At 35.7% G+C, this 20,526-nt stretch overlaps 1 protein-coding gene across 34 annotated transcripts in view; it reads left to right on the top strand.

The window, feature by feature from the left end:
* PTPRD (protein tyrosine phosphatase receptor type D) overlaps nt 1–20,526 on the top strand; it is a 1,257,748-nt gene that overhangs the window by 1,167,766 nt on the left and 69,456 nt on the right. For 17 of the 34 annotated variants that reach the window (XM_054809724.1, XM_054809742.1, XM_054809747.1 and 14 more), the window contains 3 exons: nt 5,255–5,269; nt 7,712–7,824; nt 17,030–17,127. In XM_054809724.1, coding sequence (XP_054665699.1) covers nt 5,255–5,269; nt 7,712–7,824; nt 17,030–17,127 — 226 coding nt within the window. The remainder of the gene's footprint in view (nt 1–5,254; nt 5,270–7,711; nt 7,825–17,029; nt 17,128–20,526) is intronic. The other 17 variants (XM_054809741.1, XM_054809737.1, XM_054809752.1 and 14 more) reach the window with 2 other exon arrangements.

Raw genomic sequence — 20,526 nt, 5'->3', positions numbered from 1 at the left:
ATGACACTCTATTAACATTTTTGCATTTAAATGTTTTTTCCACTTTGCATACATTTGTGAAAAAAATATGTGCTTGCATATAAATATGTATGGAATTCGCACATTTGACTTTTTTAAACTTATTTTTAGATGTGTAACAGTAATACATTAGGGGTTATGTTCAACTTGATGTTTAACATGATTTTCATCTCCACTCGAGTAATTTGAGTTTTTACTTTTGACAGTAGGCCTCAATTTGGTAGTGTATCTATATGAATTTGAAGCTCTGAACTGAGAGATTAAAGAAACATCAGTAGCTGTTTGCTACTAATCTTGCAATGAGATCAAACTTCACTTCTTCTTCTTTCACTGTCTGTGACACAGATGTAGGTTTGCTGTTACACAAAGGACTTTCCTCTGCCTTACAACATACTAGATGAAAACTGTATAATGCCTTAATTTATACATAGCAGCCTTTTACAGTGTAAATGAGTTCACAAAGGTCAAGATACTAAATCAAAGCCAAATAATCAATCCTGCAAAGTTTATTTTAATGTTTAGATTTTGTTCCTAATACATTTTTTAAATATATTGATAAAGTATAATTGGGGAATGCTGTGACCTTGTCGGAGGGGGAGGGAGGAGGTGTGCACCAGGGATAATTTCATTAAATGGAGTATATCTTCTAAAACTAATGGCTCTCATGCCATGACCTGCATATAAATATTTAAATTCTGCTACCCTGTATGCTGTTCCCACCCTAAGCGTCTCTGGTCAAATACCTCTGAACTTGCATGTAGAGAGCTGGCTTCAGGTTTTAGAAAGAGAATTCTCTGTTCAACAGTGCAAACACAGTCCGGGGTTAACCTTAGCTTTGGATTCCAAATAGATATACATTTATAGGATGTTAGGCCTGTAATCATACAGCAGCATAATACACAGTCTATTGCTTGCAGATGTTATGTCTCCTGAAGGTTTCTAATACTGCTTACCATCTCAGCCAATCTAATTGATTAGCAACCAGTGAACCTCTGTTTTGTCACTTCAAAAAATGGTCATTAGAGATGTGCTAAAAGTCAAATACTCCTTTCTTCTGATTATTTTGGAGTATTAAAAGTAAAACTTCTACCGTACTACAAAACACATCCAAACAATGGCATATAAAGCAGATGTGTAACTGCTTCTGGAAATATTGATTACATTTATGGAACCATAATAACAGTCTTCAATTTAATTACCGGAAAAAATTATAGGCATATTCCATAAATGAGCAGGTAAAATTTGTCCATCAGTACTATGAAGTGATTGTCATTCACTAAAAATGGGGGACACATTTTCCATCTGTTATTTACTACTAGTACTAGAACTGTTCAGGCAAATGTCCATGTGTATGTATTTATTCTTATATTTTCACCTAGAAGCTGTAAATTGTTAAACTGCACTGATTTGGCAAATTTTCTCTGAGAAATTATGACTGCAGTTTTACCGGTCTATAGTTCTCTGAGCTTTTAATTTCTGTAAAAAAAGTAATATATAATTGGATTTTTTTTTTCCTAGAATATACAACCTGGATGCAAGCTAACAGCTAGAGTTTGATAGCTTTGCTGTCTGTAGAACAGCAGTCACTAGTCAAGACAGTAGGGATATTTATCATAGTGCTTTGAGAAAACAGTGAAATTTAATTTGTGAGTTAACTGTTAAAGGGAATTACTGTGGCTACAGGAGTTGGACATGGTAGAATTATGCAATAAAAAGTAGGAAAACGAGAATCTTTCATGGATACAGGAAATTTCACAAGTATATTTATAGAATCTATTGGGGCATAAGTGCAACAAGTATGACAGGGAGAGAAGAAAACAAGGAATAGAGGATATCTGCCTGATACATGAAAGCACATGCAAAAAATGTTACAAAGGGGAAGATGATGTTGAAGGATGTGCAGTGGCAAGAAGACAACTGGGAAATGGCCATGTCTTTTGAGGTGCAAAGGGTAGTAACTCAAGTAATGCTTAACTATGCTTAATTCCCTTTGTCCATAGAAGCCTATATGAACTGACTTTGACCACTAATCTCATGATTTACAATACTACTTTTACATTTTAATTTCAATCATAGAGAAGGGATGACAACAGCTTCTAAAAGAATAATTTTAATGGGAGAAGTCTTGTCCTCCTTTAAAGCAGATGCTATTATGGATAGTGTGGATAAGTTCTGTGGGTTGGTGTGAAGCATATTTAAGTGTCCCAAAGACTAGGAGTGCATGTTTGACCACTTTATTATTTGTTGGTCAGTTTGTGTAAAGGTTATTGCCTCTACATTCACTCTTCTTAAAATCTGATAGCAAAGATACTGCCTAGAAAGATTTTTGGGTCATATATTAGAATATAGTCAAAAGGTCATTACAGCTTAGTACTTAACAGTAATACTGAAGAGTACCTTTTGTTGTCATTGGTTATAGCTCCAATATAATATCCAACATAACTGAGGCCGATAAATGTACTGTGTACAGAAGAGATCACAGATTCACAAAACCAAAGGGTCACACCTCTGGATATTGCCCATCCTAGCCCTGCTCAGAGCACAGCCAGCTACAGCAGGTTGCTCAGAAACATGTCCAGGCAAGTTTCAGAATCTCCCAAGAGTGGAAACTCCACAACTTCTCTGGGCAACTTGTTCCAGTGTTCAACTATCCTCACAGTAAAAATGATTGTTTCCTGAGTAACAGTTGAATTTCCCATCTTTCTGGAGTTGATATCTTGGCAAATGGAACTGACTTGGCCAGTGACCAGTTCAGCGTTCTCTGTCATTGCAGCAGCGATACCACCCTGCAGTCATAGTAAAGGGAGACAATTATTTTGGAGCAAATCTTTAATCTATTGGACTTAAATCTAAACAAACAAATTTAGGGATCCAAGTAAATTAATTAAGCATCACTTTCTTTTTGGTCATATTCTTGCCCTCAAGAAAATAAATTTTGTTGGTTCAAATATGGAATAAAATATACAGCATAGTAAGATTTATATCTAAAATCTCAAACAAAGGCAAACACTTAACTAGATATAGAGATGGTGCAGACTAAGTCTCCCCTAGAGGCAATGCCTAAAGATTATGAAGGCTTAACTCACATTTTATATCCCAGGGTGATTTTGGTAAAACACTACCCTGCTGCAACCTACAGTTTATGCAAACCCACAGTAAATCCTTTCGACTTGCTTTTGAATGTGTGATGCATGTCAGTTACACAGGATTTAGATGGTTAGGAGCCCAGTTAGTCAATGTTAAAGAGGTCTAGAAATTGTTTGGTGTATCTCAGAAACTGACAAACTAGTAAGACAATGAATGTCCCAATGAAGTATCCTTTCATCGCTTTTTTTTTTTCTTTATCAACATTTGAATTTATGTGGCTATTTCTCCTGTTTTTTAAGAAATCACAGTTCTCTAATTTCAGCTTTTTGCTGATGAAGGGCAAAATGTTCCATATATGCAAGATCTTTCTAGAGTCAAGTTTGCTTGAGGACTGTGTTGCCATGTGTAGGGAAAAGCAATAAAGGCCATCTTGACAGACTTTGTGTTGTTTGCTCTTATAAAGTGCAGCTTTTATATTTGGTTTAGAAGACAAGAGCCTAAACTTGAATCTTTTGTACACAGTGAACTTTGGCACTCTGAATCATAGAATGATAGAATCATAGAATAGTTTGGGTTGGAAGGGACCTTTAAATGTCATCTAGTCCAATGCCTGCTTCAGTGAGCAGGGACATCTTTAACTAGATCAAGTTTCAGAGCCCTGTCCAACCTGACCTTGAATGTTTCCAGGAATGGGGCATCCACAACCTCTCTGGGCAACCTGTTCCAAAGTTTCACCACCCTACCAGTAAAAAATTCCTGCTTTTTATCTAATCTGAATCCCTTTTTTAGTTTAAAACCATTAGCCCTTGTCCTGTCACTACAAATCCTATTAAAAAGTCTGTCCCTGTCTTTCTTATAAGCCCCCTTTAAGTATTGAAATGTCGCAGTAAGGTCTCCATGGAGCCTTCTCTTCTCTAGGCTGAAGGACCCCAACTCTCTCAGCCTGTCTTCATAGGAGAGGTGCTCCAGCCCTTTGATCAACTTCATGGCCCTCCTCTGGACTCACTCCAACAGGTCCATGTCCTTCTTATGGGACCCCCAGAGCTGAATGAATGCAGTACTCTGGTGGGGTCTCACAAGAGCAGAGTAGAGGGGCAGAATCACCTCTTTTGACCTCCTGGCCACCTACTGAATCTTTAGCTGTAAGAAGAAACATACTTCTAAGGGAAAAAACCGGTGTTAAGCACAGAAATGAAAATGGGGTGATTATGAAGGGGTCTATAAAGACTTTTTCATAACTTGTGAGTAATACGGTCATGGCAGACTCCAGGCTATTAAAAGTTTGTGGAACCTCTATTTATTATGATCAACAGACAGACGGAAAGATTCGCAAACATTGTATTTACAGTGTGTGTATAGTAGAACCTGATAGTGGGAGATAATAAATTATTTTCCCTGTTTAGCTGATTGTTATAGATTGTAGATCACTACAGATCTATATAGATCACCATAGACCTCAAGTATGTGACGTTCCTTCTAAATCTAAAAAGCTGTGTAATCCTTTGTTGGAGAACGATTTATGCTTAACTTCCTTTCCAGAGTACTGTTAAAAATTTCTTGCCATTTTTTTACATAGTTTTGTGAAATAATTTTTAAAGTATTGTTTTTTTCTTTTTTTAGTTCAGTACAAGTCTTATGTATCTCATTTATCTAACCTTGTTCTTCACTTGCCTTTCTTTCCCTTTTCTCCCTTTTCTTCCCTTCTCTTCTGCCCTCCACTTTCATTTTTCCTCCCCTCTCTCCTCTCATCTCTCTTCTCTCTAGAATGTAAGAGGGAAGTACACCTTAGCGAAATGTGATTTGTCAGTATAATGTTAACATTACTTTGGTAGCTCAGATTAAACATGCATTCTCCATTATCTCACTGGCTAAAAGTTGAGGTGGCACTACTTTGCAGATAATGTCTAAAAGAGATGTTATTTTCAGCAGAAGATTCTCTTCGGATTTAACCTTGTGTCCTCCATTGATTCCTTCTATGATTCACAAGCGTTAAATATTTTGATGAACTGTCATTTCTTAATTTGGGTTAGTTATATATCTTTACTGTAAGTCAACAATTTTTGCATCTCCTGTTGTCACGCTTACCCTGATTGCTGCTGGTCAACTAACATTTCACCTTTTCTCCCCTCTTTGCTGCATTAAAATGGAGCAGTAAACCTGACAGGTGAGAAGTGAAGAGTAATCACTCTTCATTTAATCCAGAAAGGGGGGGGAAAGAGAAAAAAAAAAAAGTTATCATGATAACGACCTAAGACAAAGCATCTGTCAGTCTAAGTGAACATAGACAGTAATCTATCGATATGAAGGCAACTGAAAGATGTATGTTGTTTACAGCACTGAAAAGTAATGATGTAACATATGTAGCCAAGTTTCACTGCTTTTTTTGTGTCTCCATGAGGTATATTTTCAAGAGACAGCACAGCTATACACTGTACATATGGTTTTACTTGTGTTTTCATTAATTTGAAACAGTAGTTCTTTGCTATAACCAAAACTGTTGAAGGAATGTATGGTTGTGGTTGAAGTGTTAGCCACTCTAAATCTCCATAATGCTCCATCTGCATAGACTCAGTGCTGACTTACAGTTCTACAAGGGAAAATGAAATGGTGATCACATTTGTCCTTTGTAGATTTTTTCTACCTGTCTCAAAACCATGGCATAACCTGAAAGAATTGTGATGTCTGGTATAGTCTGAAAAGATACAAATAAACCAGAATGATCCCAAGAATAATAATAAATAATAAGCCTTTCTGTTTTCCTATACATTTTCAAAATATTCAGATGTATAATTAGAAGATATTTTAGTGCTTTTAGTAGAGTAACATGAAATTGTGCTGCCCAGTACTGACTTGCAAATGGAAAAAATGTAAATGAAGCTTGTCTCTGGGCGGTTCCACTGATCTCTAGACTTCAGGAGAAGGAAATAGAGATAAAAATACTTCTTCAAAGCTGCATCACACACCTTTACTTAAGAAGAAAGAACACTAGGGCATTGTGCCACTATAGTAGGAGTTTGAGATAGTCAGAATCAAAAGTAAAAAAGGAAATTCAACTGAGTTTCTCCATAATAATTAAAAAAAAAAAAAGAGTAAACCCAAAAGAATCAGATTTAAATCTTCATCATTTCACTAAAGAGAAGTTAATACATGTGTTAAGGTATTTACCAGAGAACAGATGGAATGTTTTCACAGCAAAACACTTTTTTTTTTTTTCCATAAAATCATAGGACTAGTAACTTTCAAATAATAGACAATAAGAATTCCTACAACGATGTTGCTGTTTGGCTTCTTTGCATAGTCTTTGAAATCTTGCTGTATGACCTTTCATGAATGCCACCAGGTGTTTGTCATTTCAAGAACAGCAAGAAATCAATTGGAGCATTTTTAAGAGGGGGAATAATAACAGATCTAGCATTGTCACATTGTGAGTCAATTAGAAAAAAAGAAAGGAAAACTAAAAAACAACAATGCTAGAGCAAATATTCAACACCTGGAAAAGATTTTGCTATCATAAACATTGAAATCATCTTAGTCCTGCTTGCACAAAGCAGCTCTTTGCCGCTGTTTGCATCTTCATTTTATATTACATGAAGAATACCAACCAGTTTGCATTTTCATTCAGAAACTCACAGAGGACTAGTGAAAAGGATTCCACCTCAAATTAACGCATTGAATTGCCAGATTCCTGAATGAAAATGCAGAATGGTAGTTATTCTTCATGTAAAATAGTTCTCCATGTTTTGCATGAGAAAATGACATTCTCAAATGATGGGAGTCCATTTTACAAATGATGGGAGTCAGAGTCAGAACACACGGGGACTCTGCTTCTCTCTAGAGAAAGGGAAGTATGCACCAGTTTTTTTCTTTCTTTCCTTCCCAGCTTGTTTTCGACAGATTGGCAGGAGTACTATAATTGCAGTTAAAATCTTCATTTGGTCAGAAACATTCATACAGAATCTGAGTCTTGAATATATAGATGTGATCAGATACACAAAGATTGTGTAGTGCAGCTCTTACGGAAATGAGAGGCAACAGAGCAGGTTCTTGCTTCCAAGAAAGTGAAAGGAATAGGTGTCTTCTGGGTTAGGTGTCTTCTGTACTGTCCTCTATCATATTGAAAGTACCCAAAGGATACAGGCTATTTTTTATAAGCAATGCAGAGCTGTATGGATAAAATATGAAATATTCAGTGATAATAACTTGGCATGACCATTTTTAATTACATGCTCAAGAGTTGGCTAGTTTTTAATAAAGGTATAGATAGCTAGCTTTTAAAATAGAAATAGTGTGAATTTTTGTACATTTCCTCTTATATCTTACAATAGTTAACTATTCGGGTGCCTAGAATGATGATCTAGAGGATCAGTCTAGGGCAGAATGCAGTTATTTTCCCTCTGATATTACTATATTTAGATTCATTTTGCCATTGCAAATTGTAGCTGCCCTACTCACCGTGCATAATTATTTTACCTTTGCACTGGATCAAATACCCTTTCAGAAACAAGCATCTCACCTTTAGAAAGTAATGATTAAAGACTCGGGCACCTTTACTTGTTAAGCTAACACCTCAGTCTTATGTTTACCTGTATTAACCTTCTCCATGCAGGAAGAGAGCTGAATCCGATTCTAGAAAGAGCAGCATACCCAACAGCAAAGAGGTCCCCTCTCACCATCCCACAGACCCAGTGGAGCTGCGACGCCTTAATTTTCAAACTCCGGGTAAGAGACAATAATACCTCACTGAGAGCTCTGTGATCACAAACTGATTAGTGGTGATGTTACAGAACAAAAAGATTGATTGTTTAGAGAAATATATTTTGATTGCTTATGAGTTTTTGCACAATGTATTTCTTTGTTAGTTTTGGAAAAAATTCTGTAATTTCTTTATTTAAAGAAAAAAACTGCATGAAACAAAATTAAAGTTCTGTAAAGAACATCCCAAAGTCACATGTTCTGTGGACGTGTTTTATGTGCTAAAATTACAAGTTAAACCTAACAATGTTGGAAAAGATTATTGGAAAATGTACATCCGTGTATTTATTAATGACATACTTACAGCTACTTCTTTGTAAATAAGGTTCCCTTTTATCTACTGCATTATCAGGTAACCATTAACATAATTGGAAGTTTCACTACATTGCAAATGTACAATACAGAAAAGAAATACTAACTAGAGAAATGGTCTTGTCTTTTAAAATCAGGCTCTATGTTAGGGTCAAGGAGGATATTAACATGTCAGTAGTTCTGAAGGTAGAAACAATACACTCCCAAGTATTTTACTTATTTATTTTATTTATTAAGGATTGTTTTCTTAAAGCTGTTTGGTTTGATAGTCAAGAAACACCAGGAGTTAAATACTTATAATAGTATTGACTTTTTTACCACCTTTTTATGAGTCCTTTTTTTTTTTTTAATTGGCTTTATCTTGATCATGCTGTTTTCCAGTAGGCTTGTTTTCTATTACAGCATGGTTGCATACAGTCCCAGTCTGATGCTAATTACTTATGGAATCTTCCTGAGCCTTGTGTTTGTCAAATTTATTACATTAAGTACAAAAAATAATGAATTCAAGCTCATAAAGGCAGGAAATTAAGTACTTGAGATGTTGAGAGATTAGCTACAGAAGCTGATATACTAAATATTGCAAAAGGGTTAACTGAGCTTGCAAATCTCATTTCTGATCATTTAAACTGTGGTTATATTAAGATAGTGTGTGCCCCAGCAGGAGTAGATCTGCAGAGCAATGAATTTGGAGCTAAAGACCCAGCATCCACACTGCAAGCATATGGCAGCGGTAGAAAGGGAAGAGTCTGGAGGCTTGAAGCTTAACCCAGCCTTCTGGTTTAGTCTATTCCAGTGCACTGAATGCTTTTTAGCAGCTGGGGTAAATCAGGTGTGTTTCAGGAGTGCATCTTCTAGTTTAGCTTCATCTGAATATGGGAATCTTGTTGATGTGCTCTGGGACCTCTCTACAATATGAACCTAAGTGCAGTAAATGGAAATGATTGAAAGTTTTGATTCACAATTGTGCTTCTGAGACTGCAATATTAATGTAGACTCAGCCTTACTGAGCAAAGGTTTTGTATGTTTTGTACGTTATGCAGCACTTTCATACAAAGTTTTAAAGGTTGTTACAGAGACAGAATTATACATACAAGTCTTTGAAACATGAAGAGAAAAATTACAGTTCTTACAGTTTAGCTTATGCCTAAAACAAGTCTTTATCTGTATACAGAGATATACTGAGTAGAGTGGATGCCTTAATAACTAGGTATATAAGCATAATTTTCTGCTGTCCATGTATTTAGATGTGGAATCTTAGCTATCCATTTAGTATTCATCATAAATTAAAATGTGGGCAGAAAAAACTGCTGCCAAGTCTTAACAACTTTATGTATAAAATTAATTTATTGTAATTAATTCTGAATTTACATTTAGAATGTAAAGTTATTAAGAAGTGGCAGAATTTCTGGGACTTGTAGACACTGTAATTCCACCTCATTGGTCTGAAAGGAACTGGGGAGGAGTGGAAGTGTACCTTTTTTGTGCAGTGCTATAGTTTATCTGGGAAGTTTGCAGTTTTCTGTGAAGCTAGTTGAGCAGAAAATCTGCAATCGATTTCTACTATAAAGTCTTTTTCTTTGCTGTAAACCTTTTCTCAAAATAGAGGATTAAAATTATTAGAAAAAATATAGTACAGAAATCAAATTACAATCTTTTTTCCTACTATTGTACTACCTAGGCACAGGTCAGGCCATTATGTTCCTCAGCACACAAACAAATCTCAGTGAGAAATTTTCTACTCCATTAGATTCGTCTTGCTGTGTAACACTTGGTAATTAACATGTTCTTTATATGTAATCTTGAAGTCAAGGTACAATTCTTGTGCTAGTAAAAGCAGAACCTCACTTAACTGACATTAACTTCAATTAGGGCTTCCATTTCATTAAAATCCAACTGAATTTAACTTAGTTATTTAGACCCTGCTGGAATGTTTATCCAACTCCACACAGTAACACACTGTTAAATAACATGCAAGACAAAGCTTTTGAAGACAAATGTAGAGAAATTACAGAAGGGCTGTACATTCAGGATACCAGTTTTGTTGGTTTTGTTGTTCTTTCACTCTCAGATGTGTGGTATTTATTTTCTAACAGGTAGCAGAAATAGGCAGTAGGGTTCTGCTGGGGCAAAGCAGGCAGCTGAGAGAAGGGATTGGGGCTGATGTGGTTATGTGTTGCGTTTCTTTTACTGAGACATCTGCAGTCACCCTCATGCAACGGCCTAATCTACTCTAAGATGTTACCATTTTTTAACATTGCCTACAGATAAAATAAATGACAGTGGTGAATGTACTTTAATAATCAGTGTATGCAAAGTAGAGGATTTGACATCATCATTATTACAATAATATATTTATTTAGATTATGAAAGCATCCACAGTTTGCTTGGAGCTTTCCAGGCACACCAGTAGCTTCCAGTGGAGGGGAAAAAATAAGTTTATGATGAATCCATAATGAGAAGAAGTGCTAGAGAAGAAAATTTTAAATTTCATTGGCATATCCAGATTGCCAGTTTTCAGTGGGAGGGGTGAATGAGACACTCCTATAAAATTCTGGGTTGTCAGAAGCTTTGATACATTAAAAGATTTCTAAACAGTCTCTTTCCAAAAATGCTAGCGATCATAGATTTTGTCTAAGGAAAGGTCTGATCAGATATAACTACCAAAATAATTTGAAAGCAAAACCATTTTGTGGTAGATTTGAATTTCAAACCACAAGTACAAAATACTCCCAATAAAAATGATTAGGCATAACTTTTTGAAAGAAATTATTGGGAAGCAATATGTATCTTTGGTGATATTTAGGCAATGGTTTTGGCACAATTATGTTCTGGTTGTCATAAAATTGTTGATTCCACATGAATATGTCGTAAAAAACCACAGCCTAAAGTACAAGCACAGCAAATCTCTTGCTTTCCTTTCACTTTTTCTTGTCCTGTCAATACAGAGCTGCACTCTTCACTAATCTAGTGCTTACCTAAAAGGTTTTCTGTCTTACCTTGTCCAGGAATGATCAAATTAATCTCTGGCTTCACTCCTCATTGGGTGGAGTAATTCAATAGATAAATTTGACATTTTGTCTTGACATTTGGAATAGCCCACAGTTCTACATCTAAGAACAAGATCCCATGTCTATATGTATTATCCAAAAGTGTATATTTGTTAGATAAGCCCGTATGTCAGTGAGTGGGTCACAACTGTGACAAGTTTTTGTTGAGTAAACATGAAAATACTCAATCTCTTAGTACCGTACGGGATTTCATTTGTAAGTCCGTTATTCTTCCGGAATTGGAGTAGCTGAAGGGAAGTCAGTCACATTCTTCCCTTTCTACAAGTTTCCTATGAAATACAGGATTAAAATCATCAAACTAATCCGCAAATTTTAGAAGTCTCTATGCCACGTGAGAGAATAAAGGTAGGGAAAGGGTAATAATTAAGCCCTCAGAAGATATTTCATCAAATGAGGAAGCCTGGTTTTGCGTAGAGGAAAATTACTTACGTGAAGTGATTTGAGTGAGTTATGAGAGACCCAAGGCTCAGGCAAAGACTTCAATCTGCCAATCAGCCAAAGAACTAAGTTGAGTCATGCCTCAAAAGTGACTGGGTTTTTTTCCTCATTTAAGTATAAAATGTGTCACACTTACAAGTAATTTGTGTAATTGGGTGCCAGTTAAACAATTATCTCATTATCTTGTATGAACTAAATAAGATGCTTTGAAATACAAGAAAAATAAATAGAATTATTATAGCTTTGAATTAAATATTCTCCTTTTTTTGTTAGATAAGTAAGTGCACACAAAACACTTAATCCCTGAGTCCTAAGGAAGTTCCACTAACTTATTTCCAAGATAAGGCAGAAAAAGGGTAAAACAGGTCCAGAGGAAATAGGTGCAAATAATAAAAGTGGAAAAAGTGATGTTTGGATTTAGTCATCTGCTTTGCAAGATAGCAGGAAATTTCTTCCCTTGGTTTATCCACACAATTTCTGTTTATGAGAATCATGACAATGCTGAAGGAAATACTGTGGTTTGTCTCCGTGGCAAAACCAGACTGGAATAGCTTTCTCACAGTTAGTGATCCTACATATAGCTGTTCATGTGAACTTGACTCACATGAAGGATTTAGGCACCCAAAAGAGGTATAGGTTTCACAGTGCAAATGGTATTTCTCTGATATCTCACTAGGTTGCTTTCAGACCTACAGGCAATCAAAATCTGTTTAGCTGGGAGGTGGAGTTGAAAGTTCTGCTCCTCACAAGAGTAATCTTTGTTTGTTTGTTGTTGTGGGTTTTTTTTCCTGGGTTTTAGCCAATAGTTTTGCAACACGTTACTGTATTGAACAATTTCAGATCAGGGTCTGCAAATTAGATGTCCCCTTTTCTCAGCGTAGACAGCTTTTACACCTCACTCAGAGTTGGGGGTTCTTCTGTGAGGCAACAGAGCCCTTAGGGCGGCTTGATGGAGCTAAGTCCTTGATACAGAACAAAAACTACTTTCGTTGCAACATAATTAATCTAGTTTTGAATAACATAAGTTCTTCTGGAATAGAAGTGACTTCAATTTGCAACATTATATGCACATTCATAACTATTTTAGGATAGCTGTTGCAGAATGACATATTTCTCTAGAGCCAATCTTGTAAATTTAGCTTTGTACACAACATATAAGATCACTCTGGCTTAGCTTTAACTGTTTGAATACGACATTTTAAAGAGACGTTAACTTTGTTGTCAAATATACTAAAGGCATCCTTGTAAATTTTCATGGATGCTAAATTCCTACTGAATCAGGGTCATCTTTAATTTTTTCCATTTTCCATGTCCAAATTTTAAATATGTATTTCTTTCTACCTTTTTCATAAGGGTAAGTATCAGTAACAGTAAACACTGTTACTGATTTCTTCCTTTTTCTATAATGGGAAAACATCTTAATCAACATAGATCGGTGTGTGGGAGGGTATTCTGTGTTACTAAATAAAAATGAGGATAATAAATCAGGTTTTTTTAAATCACAGAGCATTAATTCAATGTGGGCCTGAAACGCATCTCATTTCATAAAGAAATTTATGTGAAAATAATGTGTCACATTTTCAGTTCATCTAGACTGTAGTCTGTATGCAAGCAGCTATGCACTTTGATTTCTAACTTCCTTCTTGTTTATTGTGGACATGTCAACCTACAGGTCTAAATTTGTAAACAAATGTGTGTTTCTTAAATGTTTTTAAAAGTCCTTATCATAAAACCCTGACAACAAACAAACAAAATCCTAATTTAACAGACTAATGACAAGGCCAAAACACCCACTTGTTTCAGTGAGGTAAAGAAGTACACTTAACAGATTTAATGTCTGTTAGTATGCAGATAAATTCTGACCTTGCTCTCTCAGTTTTTCATTGAAATTGTGGCACATATGATATCCCATGTTCCTTAGTCATGTGTTTACCCAGAAGATAATTCTCCACTGTAATTAAACCATACATTCTCATTTAGTTCATGTAGAGGGTTTACTACTAGGCTGCATAAGATCAGTCATATTTGGCAATCTCTACCAAATCTGGAAAGAAAAGCTTATGGATATAATTTCGACTGTGTTTTGCATGTGGTGGTTTTGGGTTGTTTTTCTCTGAGTTTTTAAGTGGTTTTATCTCTTTATTTTCTTATTTTAAAGAAAGTTTGAAAGCATGTTTTCAGCATGGTGGTTCTTTTGACTTTCTAGCATGTCACAGGATCTGTTGTCATTTAGCTGTATTTTGTCTTTAATTTTTTTGTGTTTTCATAGCATATGTTGATTGATGTGGAGGTGTGTCAGCAAATAAGTGTATTTTCTTATTTGTAACCACAAAAATAAGTGTGTTTAGCCATATTTTGGGTGGGTTTTTTGAGTCAAGTTCTACACCAGCTGTTCACATGCAACTCACATTAAGCTCAGTAGGAGCCTCATGCTTTTGCATGAGATATGATGAGATCTTAAAATGTTCATTCATAGCATAGTCTGTTATGATGCTTGTTATGATTCATTGTTTACATAACAAAACTCCTCCAGCAGTTCTCTTTAAAAATTAGCTACTTTTATCATCTCAGTAGAGCACATTTTATGAATTTAAAAGATGAAAGTATACCAAATTCAATTACTTCACTTAATAAATTAACTGCTAAATATTACTTGAAGAAAGTTAATAAGTATCCAAGTGTAAGTGTCTAAAATGAGGTGTGGAGAAAGGGGTTATATGCGGTCAAAATTTGCCGGTTTCTGAAGTTGTAAGTAGTTCCTTTTTTTCCTTAGAAAAGAAAGTTTTATGTCAAATTTCATTTTGCACAAAGTGTTTAATATGAAGTCTCCCCTTAGGAATGTCAAGTGGCATATAGAGGAGCATATAAACAAAAATAGTTTTAAAAAGAATGGATGTTCAGCATCTTTAAAAAAAAATCCTTCACAGTGAGCTAATTATTGAGCTTTGTGTTCATGATGCTGGTGATTTAGTCAGGTTCATCATGTGATGAGCAAGTCTCATTCTCTTTGGTTTTATATTCTTTATGTTTACAGTAGGGTAACTGGACCTTTAGACATCTTCTTAGCTGAGTTTCCAGACCCTGTTTTGTGCATGTCTGAAGTGCCTGTATGTATGAGATTGATTGATTGTGATGGTCTACTGCTGTTACTAATTTGTTTCCCATTTCCGATTGGCTTTTACTTTTTGCAGCTTTGAGCAGTAATTCAGTCCCCTACGCCTCCCTGATTGGCTCTGTGTCCTCCCTCTCTAGCCAAACTACCACTCAGTCCTTATATGATAATAACTCTCTCCCACGATTCGCTCGAAAAGGTCTAAACATCTTTGTCTCTATTATTTTCTCTGTTCAAGCACTGTTTTAGATGTACATCAGTCCACCTCCATTTCTGGATCAATCTAGAGTTCTCTTGTGCCTTTTCACTCACATATTTTCCATAGGGGTGCTTGATCTGGATCAATCAGTGTAATTATTAGATGCCTGTCACCCACACTCATTTTGAGAATAGCTTTGAGAAAGTTCTATTAAGTGAAATTTCTAAGAAAATGGGAGACAACCAGAACTGATTCAAATAAATTAGTACTTATGGGCTAATTTGTTAATTTAAATTTATAAAAAATCTCACCACTATATCTGAATATTCTGCTTTGTTAGTTGACTGACAGCTTGCCTTAATATCTACTTTAAATAATGTCTCACCATCACAGGTGTGCTATGAAGATAATACATAAATATATATGTATAGGGTCAGAAGAATTAGGGCCAATGCTGCTGGATATTATTTTGCGCTCTAATATTATGCTTGAAATGTCAAAGAATCAAAAAGAAAACAAGAATTAAAAAAAAACCAAACACCATGCTATAGTGTGACTGTGTTGTAACCACATGGTCATTTTCAGCTATGTTACAGGAAATGCAAGTTAACTGTCTTAGGCATGCTCTTGAAATTCACGGTGACAAAGCAAACTGCATTGTGCAACATGGCTTCCAGCTTGAGCCCCCTTGAGTCATCACTGTTTTCCCTTTGTAATTTCAAGAGATCCTGGGGTTCACTAGCTTAATATTTCTAGCCAGCTCTAATATCTTTGCACAAGCAATTGAAAACTCATTTTCATTTTAGGTGTGGTAGTATAAAGCACGAAGAGAAGAATGTAAGCATTTTGGAGAAGGGTTGTGAAGACTCATAGCCTGAAACAAAGATGTTCACAAGTTTTTGCTTGGCAAATCTTCAGCTGGCAGATTGTTCTAGTTGACCCCACATCTTTTCTGTCTTTCTTTAGCCTTGCTGTCCCTGTACTCCCTTCCACACCCATCTCTATCTCTGATTCCCAGCTCGTCTTCTTTTTCACTTGGTATCTTCATCAGTGGACAAAGATGTTTACACCTGAAGTAGATTGTAGGTACTTTTGGGGGTTGATAAATGGGGTTTCAGATTAAGTGTATTTTAAGGTACTAGTGCAGTCAGTATATGTGTCCAGCCAAACTGTACAACCCCTGCCTCTACAATCTGCTACTAGTGAAAACATTTTTGAAGTTCTAATTGTCTGATGTCCAATCTTGTCTTCAGTGACTGTTGTCTAAAAGCAATGGTGCATGTTATGCTAGTCATTCATAGTTGCATGTGAATGTCAGTCACCTCAAAATTTCATAAAATATTCAAGTATTTATAATTTAGTCAGAATATGTAGTCAGTCTTCTAGACCTTGATGCATTATTATTAATCCTCAAGCTATCCATTTCATTCTTCGTAATTTATTTTATAAATTAGTTTTATGTTAGTTTGAAATTTCTTTGGTTTTTACCATTTCCTTTGCAGGTTCAGATGTCTCCGGTTACCTTGGTAACCTTCATTCTTCATTTTTCTTGATTATGCATAAGTCACTTTGTTTTCTGTCAAAACACTATTCTTTCCCCTTTAGGGCTCTTTCAGTGTCTGTTTCTCAGCTCACCTTTCCTCATCTAATTCAATGGAGTTTCCATTTCATACAGTGCAGGAGAAGGAGTTTGAAATGACATTAAAAGTCATTACTCAAAGCAGAGGTCGACATTAGGTCTAACTGTCTCATTTTTCTGTGCCTAGCTAACCTCATTGACTCATCGCAGTAACTCTTTCCTCTACACTAGGGATGTTAGCTTTGGGAATATGCTTGGTGACTTCTTTTAATTTGGCTTCAGAGCTCATCTATCCAGAGCATGTCCTGCTTTGAGTAACCAAACTATTTGCCTGCTTCTCTCACATGTGACATCTTTATTACTTACACATTTCTAGCCATTCTAACTACTGCATTTTCTAAATTTTAGAGCAATGCCATCACTGTAGTTTACTTTAAATTCTATTCATCCTTCTTGTTCAACAGGTATGGCCAGCCACCCACCAATACCTATCTTGGAACTTGCAGATCACATTGAAAGATTGAAAGCAAATGACAATTTGAAGTTCTCACAGGAGTATGAGGTAATTTCCCCCACTTCCTCATTATTCAAGTTTAAAAAGTCATGCTTTCTGTCTCCCTAGACTTTGATATGTACCCACCCTGATGGTGCCAGTTTTGAATCATGTTAAAACCATGATAAAAACTTCTCATGTAAAATGTCTGCGTTGGTGAAGTGGCTCCTTTGCTTGTAACAACCTATTCTCTTTTTATAAGGATATATGTCAGGCAGATTTCATGGGTGTGTACTTGAAGTAGTGTGTGAATGATACAGCACTTGCTCTTTTTAATATACACAAACATCCATCTACCCTGCAGTTAAAAGATCCTTAGATTATTTAAAAAATCTCCTGTGTAATGTTGACAGGATATATACAGTACAAGCTCCAAAGAAGTTACAGTCCACTGTGTTAATTTTGCATGGATTAAAATAATTTGCAATTGCCTGTTGTCTTTCCTAATATAATAGTTTCAAGACATTGTGTCAGTAATACCACATTGATAATCTGTGAATGATGGTCTATAAAAGCATGAAAGAATTTAACTGGAAGAGAGTAATCATTTACAAGCCACCTTGTCAGTAATCCACAGAGTATACTTCCCCATTGGTACTGTGGAGATAGCAGCCTCTCATGTCAGTAATTTGTGGCTAAAGGAACTTAGATAGCCATCCATTAAACACTGTAAATTATAGCTGTTTCTTCAATGCCAAAATGGTATCTGTCAAAAATCTGTGGATAAAGTATACACTGAACCATTAGAAAAATAAAGCTTCTTTAGAGCAGCTATGGGTACCATGTCAGTGATCCAGGGATTAACAGCTTCCAGAGGGATCACTGACACGGCACTTTCTTTATAGTCTGTTGTGTCACTAACAGTTGCTTAAAACTCCCCAAGACTTTGTTAGCATGGTAGAGTAAAAACCCATGTTACTCTCATTTTTTTAGGCACTGCACATTCATTGCATTTGAAGGTTCATAAGAACACTGACAGTGCAGTAAAAAACACTGGAGACTTTCACATGTTGGTTCCACAGTAACCTGTGACTGCATGGTACAGAGATCCCATAAATACCCAACGTCTTGGAAAAGTCTTGACAGAATATGTTAAAAATGAATGCTAACTACTATAACAGAGAACTACAATTGCTTATTATTTAATTGAATGCACTGTTCAGAAAGACCTTAAGAGTGCTCTAAAAAATAATCTTATTAGCTGTCAAAAGGAAAATATAGTCTCAACAATTCATGGAAATAAATTTGTTTGAACATCATCTCAGGATTGCTGTTTACTGTTGCAATCATAAAAAATGTGGGAGTATGTTCTCACATTTCTGCTTGTAAATCCTGTGTTCTTAAGTACAAAGATTGTAGCATAGAAAGAATCAGACAGGGAAATTTATGTAACTGAATGTTCACCATAAAAAAAGCTAACATTTGGTACAAATTTGACAATAATTTTCTTTTGTACTATGGGCAAATTCCTTGGAATATCTGTGTAGGAAATTCCATTTAATAAATGAAAAATGTCATTACAAGTCATATAATGTAGTATAACTTCCATAAAAATAAACAATACACCTTTACTACTTTTCGAGCATGTTGTGGAGATGACATGGTTCTTCTTATGCTGTAATATAACTTAAAAACTTTGGTGTTTTATATTTCCTTTATTATTTAAATCATTAAAATCATCTTGAGAATGTAATCTTAACCATTTATAGCCAGCATTGTGAAGATATATTAAACCATTACATTCTTAGTATCTGTCCTTCCAGAAATTTTTATCAAACTGTGTAAGTAGCCCAGCTTTCACATTCTCTTTTTTTTTTTTTTTTTTTTAATGAAACATACCATCTGGGGCAGAGTGATTCAAGATTAAAATGTGTAGGTCAACATCAAGCTTAATTCACATTGCTTTGCCCAAGGGGGTTAAACATTTATCTTTGAAGTCTCAGCTCTAGAGATACCACTTCATTTCCATCTAGTCCTAGGTTCGTTCATTTTGAAACAGAATTATTGAAAAGCACTGCTATTTGATTTCATGGTCTACTCTAGGCAGTGGACTAAGGCTGCAGTTTGATGATCACTGTAAGTCATCTCCCTGTCTTGGCTGTGCATTCGTGTTATCTCTCTTGTGCCAATCCTGGCACTAGCACATGTGCAGCTGTTCAAGGATTATCTCAGGAAATAGATTCAGCTGAAAACGAATTGTTTTATTTTTCTTTGCTGTTTTCAGTTGGATCAATTCCCTGAGCTAGCTCACCACAAGGCTGCATGAGCTCAAGTGCCAGCACAAGGGAGCTGGTGGGAACGTTCGCGGTCAGAGATAAGGACCTTCTCTTTCAGCAACAGTCCTCACTAATGTCCCTTAAAAGTGACTATCTGATTCCCAGGCAGAAATGGATACAGATGGTAGCAGTTCAGTTATTGTCACTTGAGATTATGTTTGAATTTGTGACACAGGAAGAAGAAGAGATATTTTTCCTCTTCAAGAGTTAAAGGTGTAACATGCAGCAGGAAACTGTTGACCTTTATTGATAGTAATAAAGTTCTCCAGTTAATTCCCGTTTGGGGAAACAAAGATTTTTCATCAGTTACCACTGATGATTTTTTTTTTCATAATGCCCTTTGCTCCTTGTCATTCCATTATTTTATTTTAATTCTTATGGAATTTCTTATATTGCATTGATGAAATTCTTCCAAAATAGACTGATAGCATACAACAAGTGTTATGACAACTTTGTGATATCATGCAATAAAATATATATATACAGTTTCCTGATGAACACTGACTTCTCAATCAGCTTGTAGAATTTCTTTCAGCAGTTGACTCCATTTCAAAAGGATGTTTTAATTATGTTTTTGGCACACCCTACTTTAGTTGCCACTTCAAAAGAATTACTTGTTTCACAACTCAAACACATCTTTTAATAGTATATGTACCTTTTTGAGCTCTTCAGAAATATTTGAATATTTGCTGCTGTTCCATTCTTGCTCATGTTCCATCCACTGCCTTTTGATCAGAACTTCTGATCGAAATTGCATGCAAGTTTGTTTTTCTCCTGATGGAAGAGTATCACCTCCTTGCCTGTTTCCACTTTCTCTTCAGACAGACAGAAACCTCTCCAGCTATTCACTACTTCCAAAGAGACAAAAAAGTTCTCTCACAGAAGGCGCATCTACATGCTGTCTACTCTGCTGATTTATACCTTCTGGCATTATTTTCTCATGAAATCCCTTAACTTTCTTGCAACCCTCCTAGGGAAGGTGAAGGAGGATTTCTTTGTAGATTTGAACCATGAGAGAAGACAGGATTGCTTTCTTCAAATAATTCCAAACTCAACCCACTCTTCTCCATTGATCTGGCAAAGCTTCCCAAGCAGGGTTTTTTGGGTGGGGTTTTTTTTTTGTGGGTTCATT

Source organism: Grus americana, chromosome Z (genome assembly GCF_028858705.1).
Source record: "Grus americana isolate bGruAme1 chromosome Z, bGruAme1.mat, whole genome shotgun sequence".
NCBI classification, from domain to species: domain Eukaryota; kingdom Metazoa; phylum Chordata; class Aves; order Gruiformes; family Gruidae; genus Grus; species Grus americana.
This window is presented reverse-complemented; position numbering and strand designations above follow the sequence as displayed.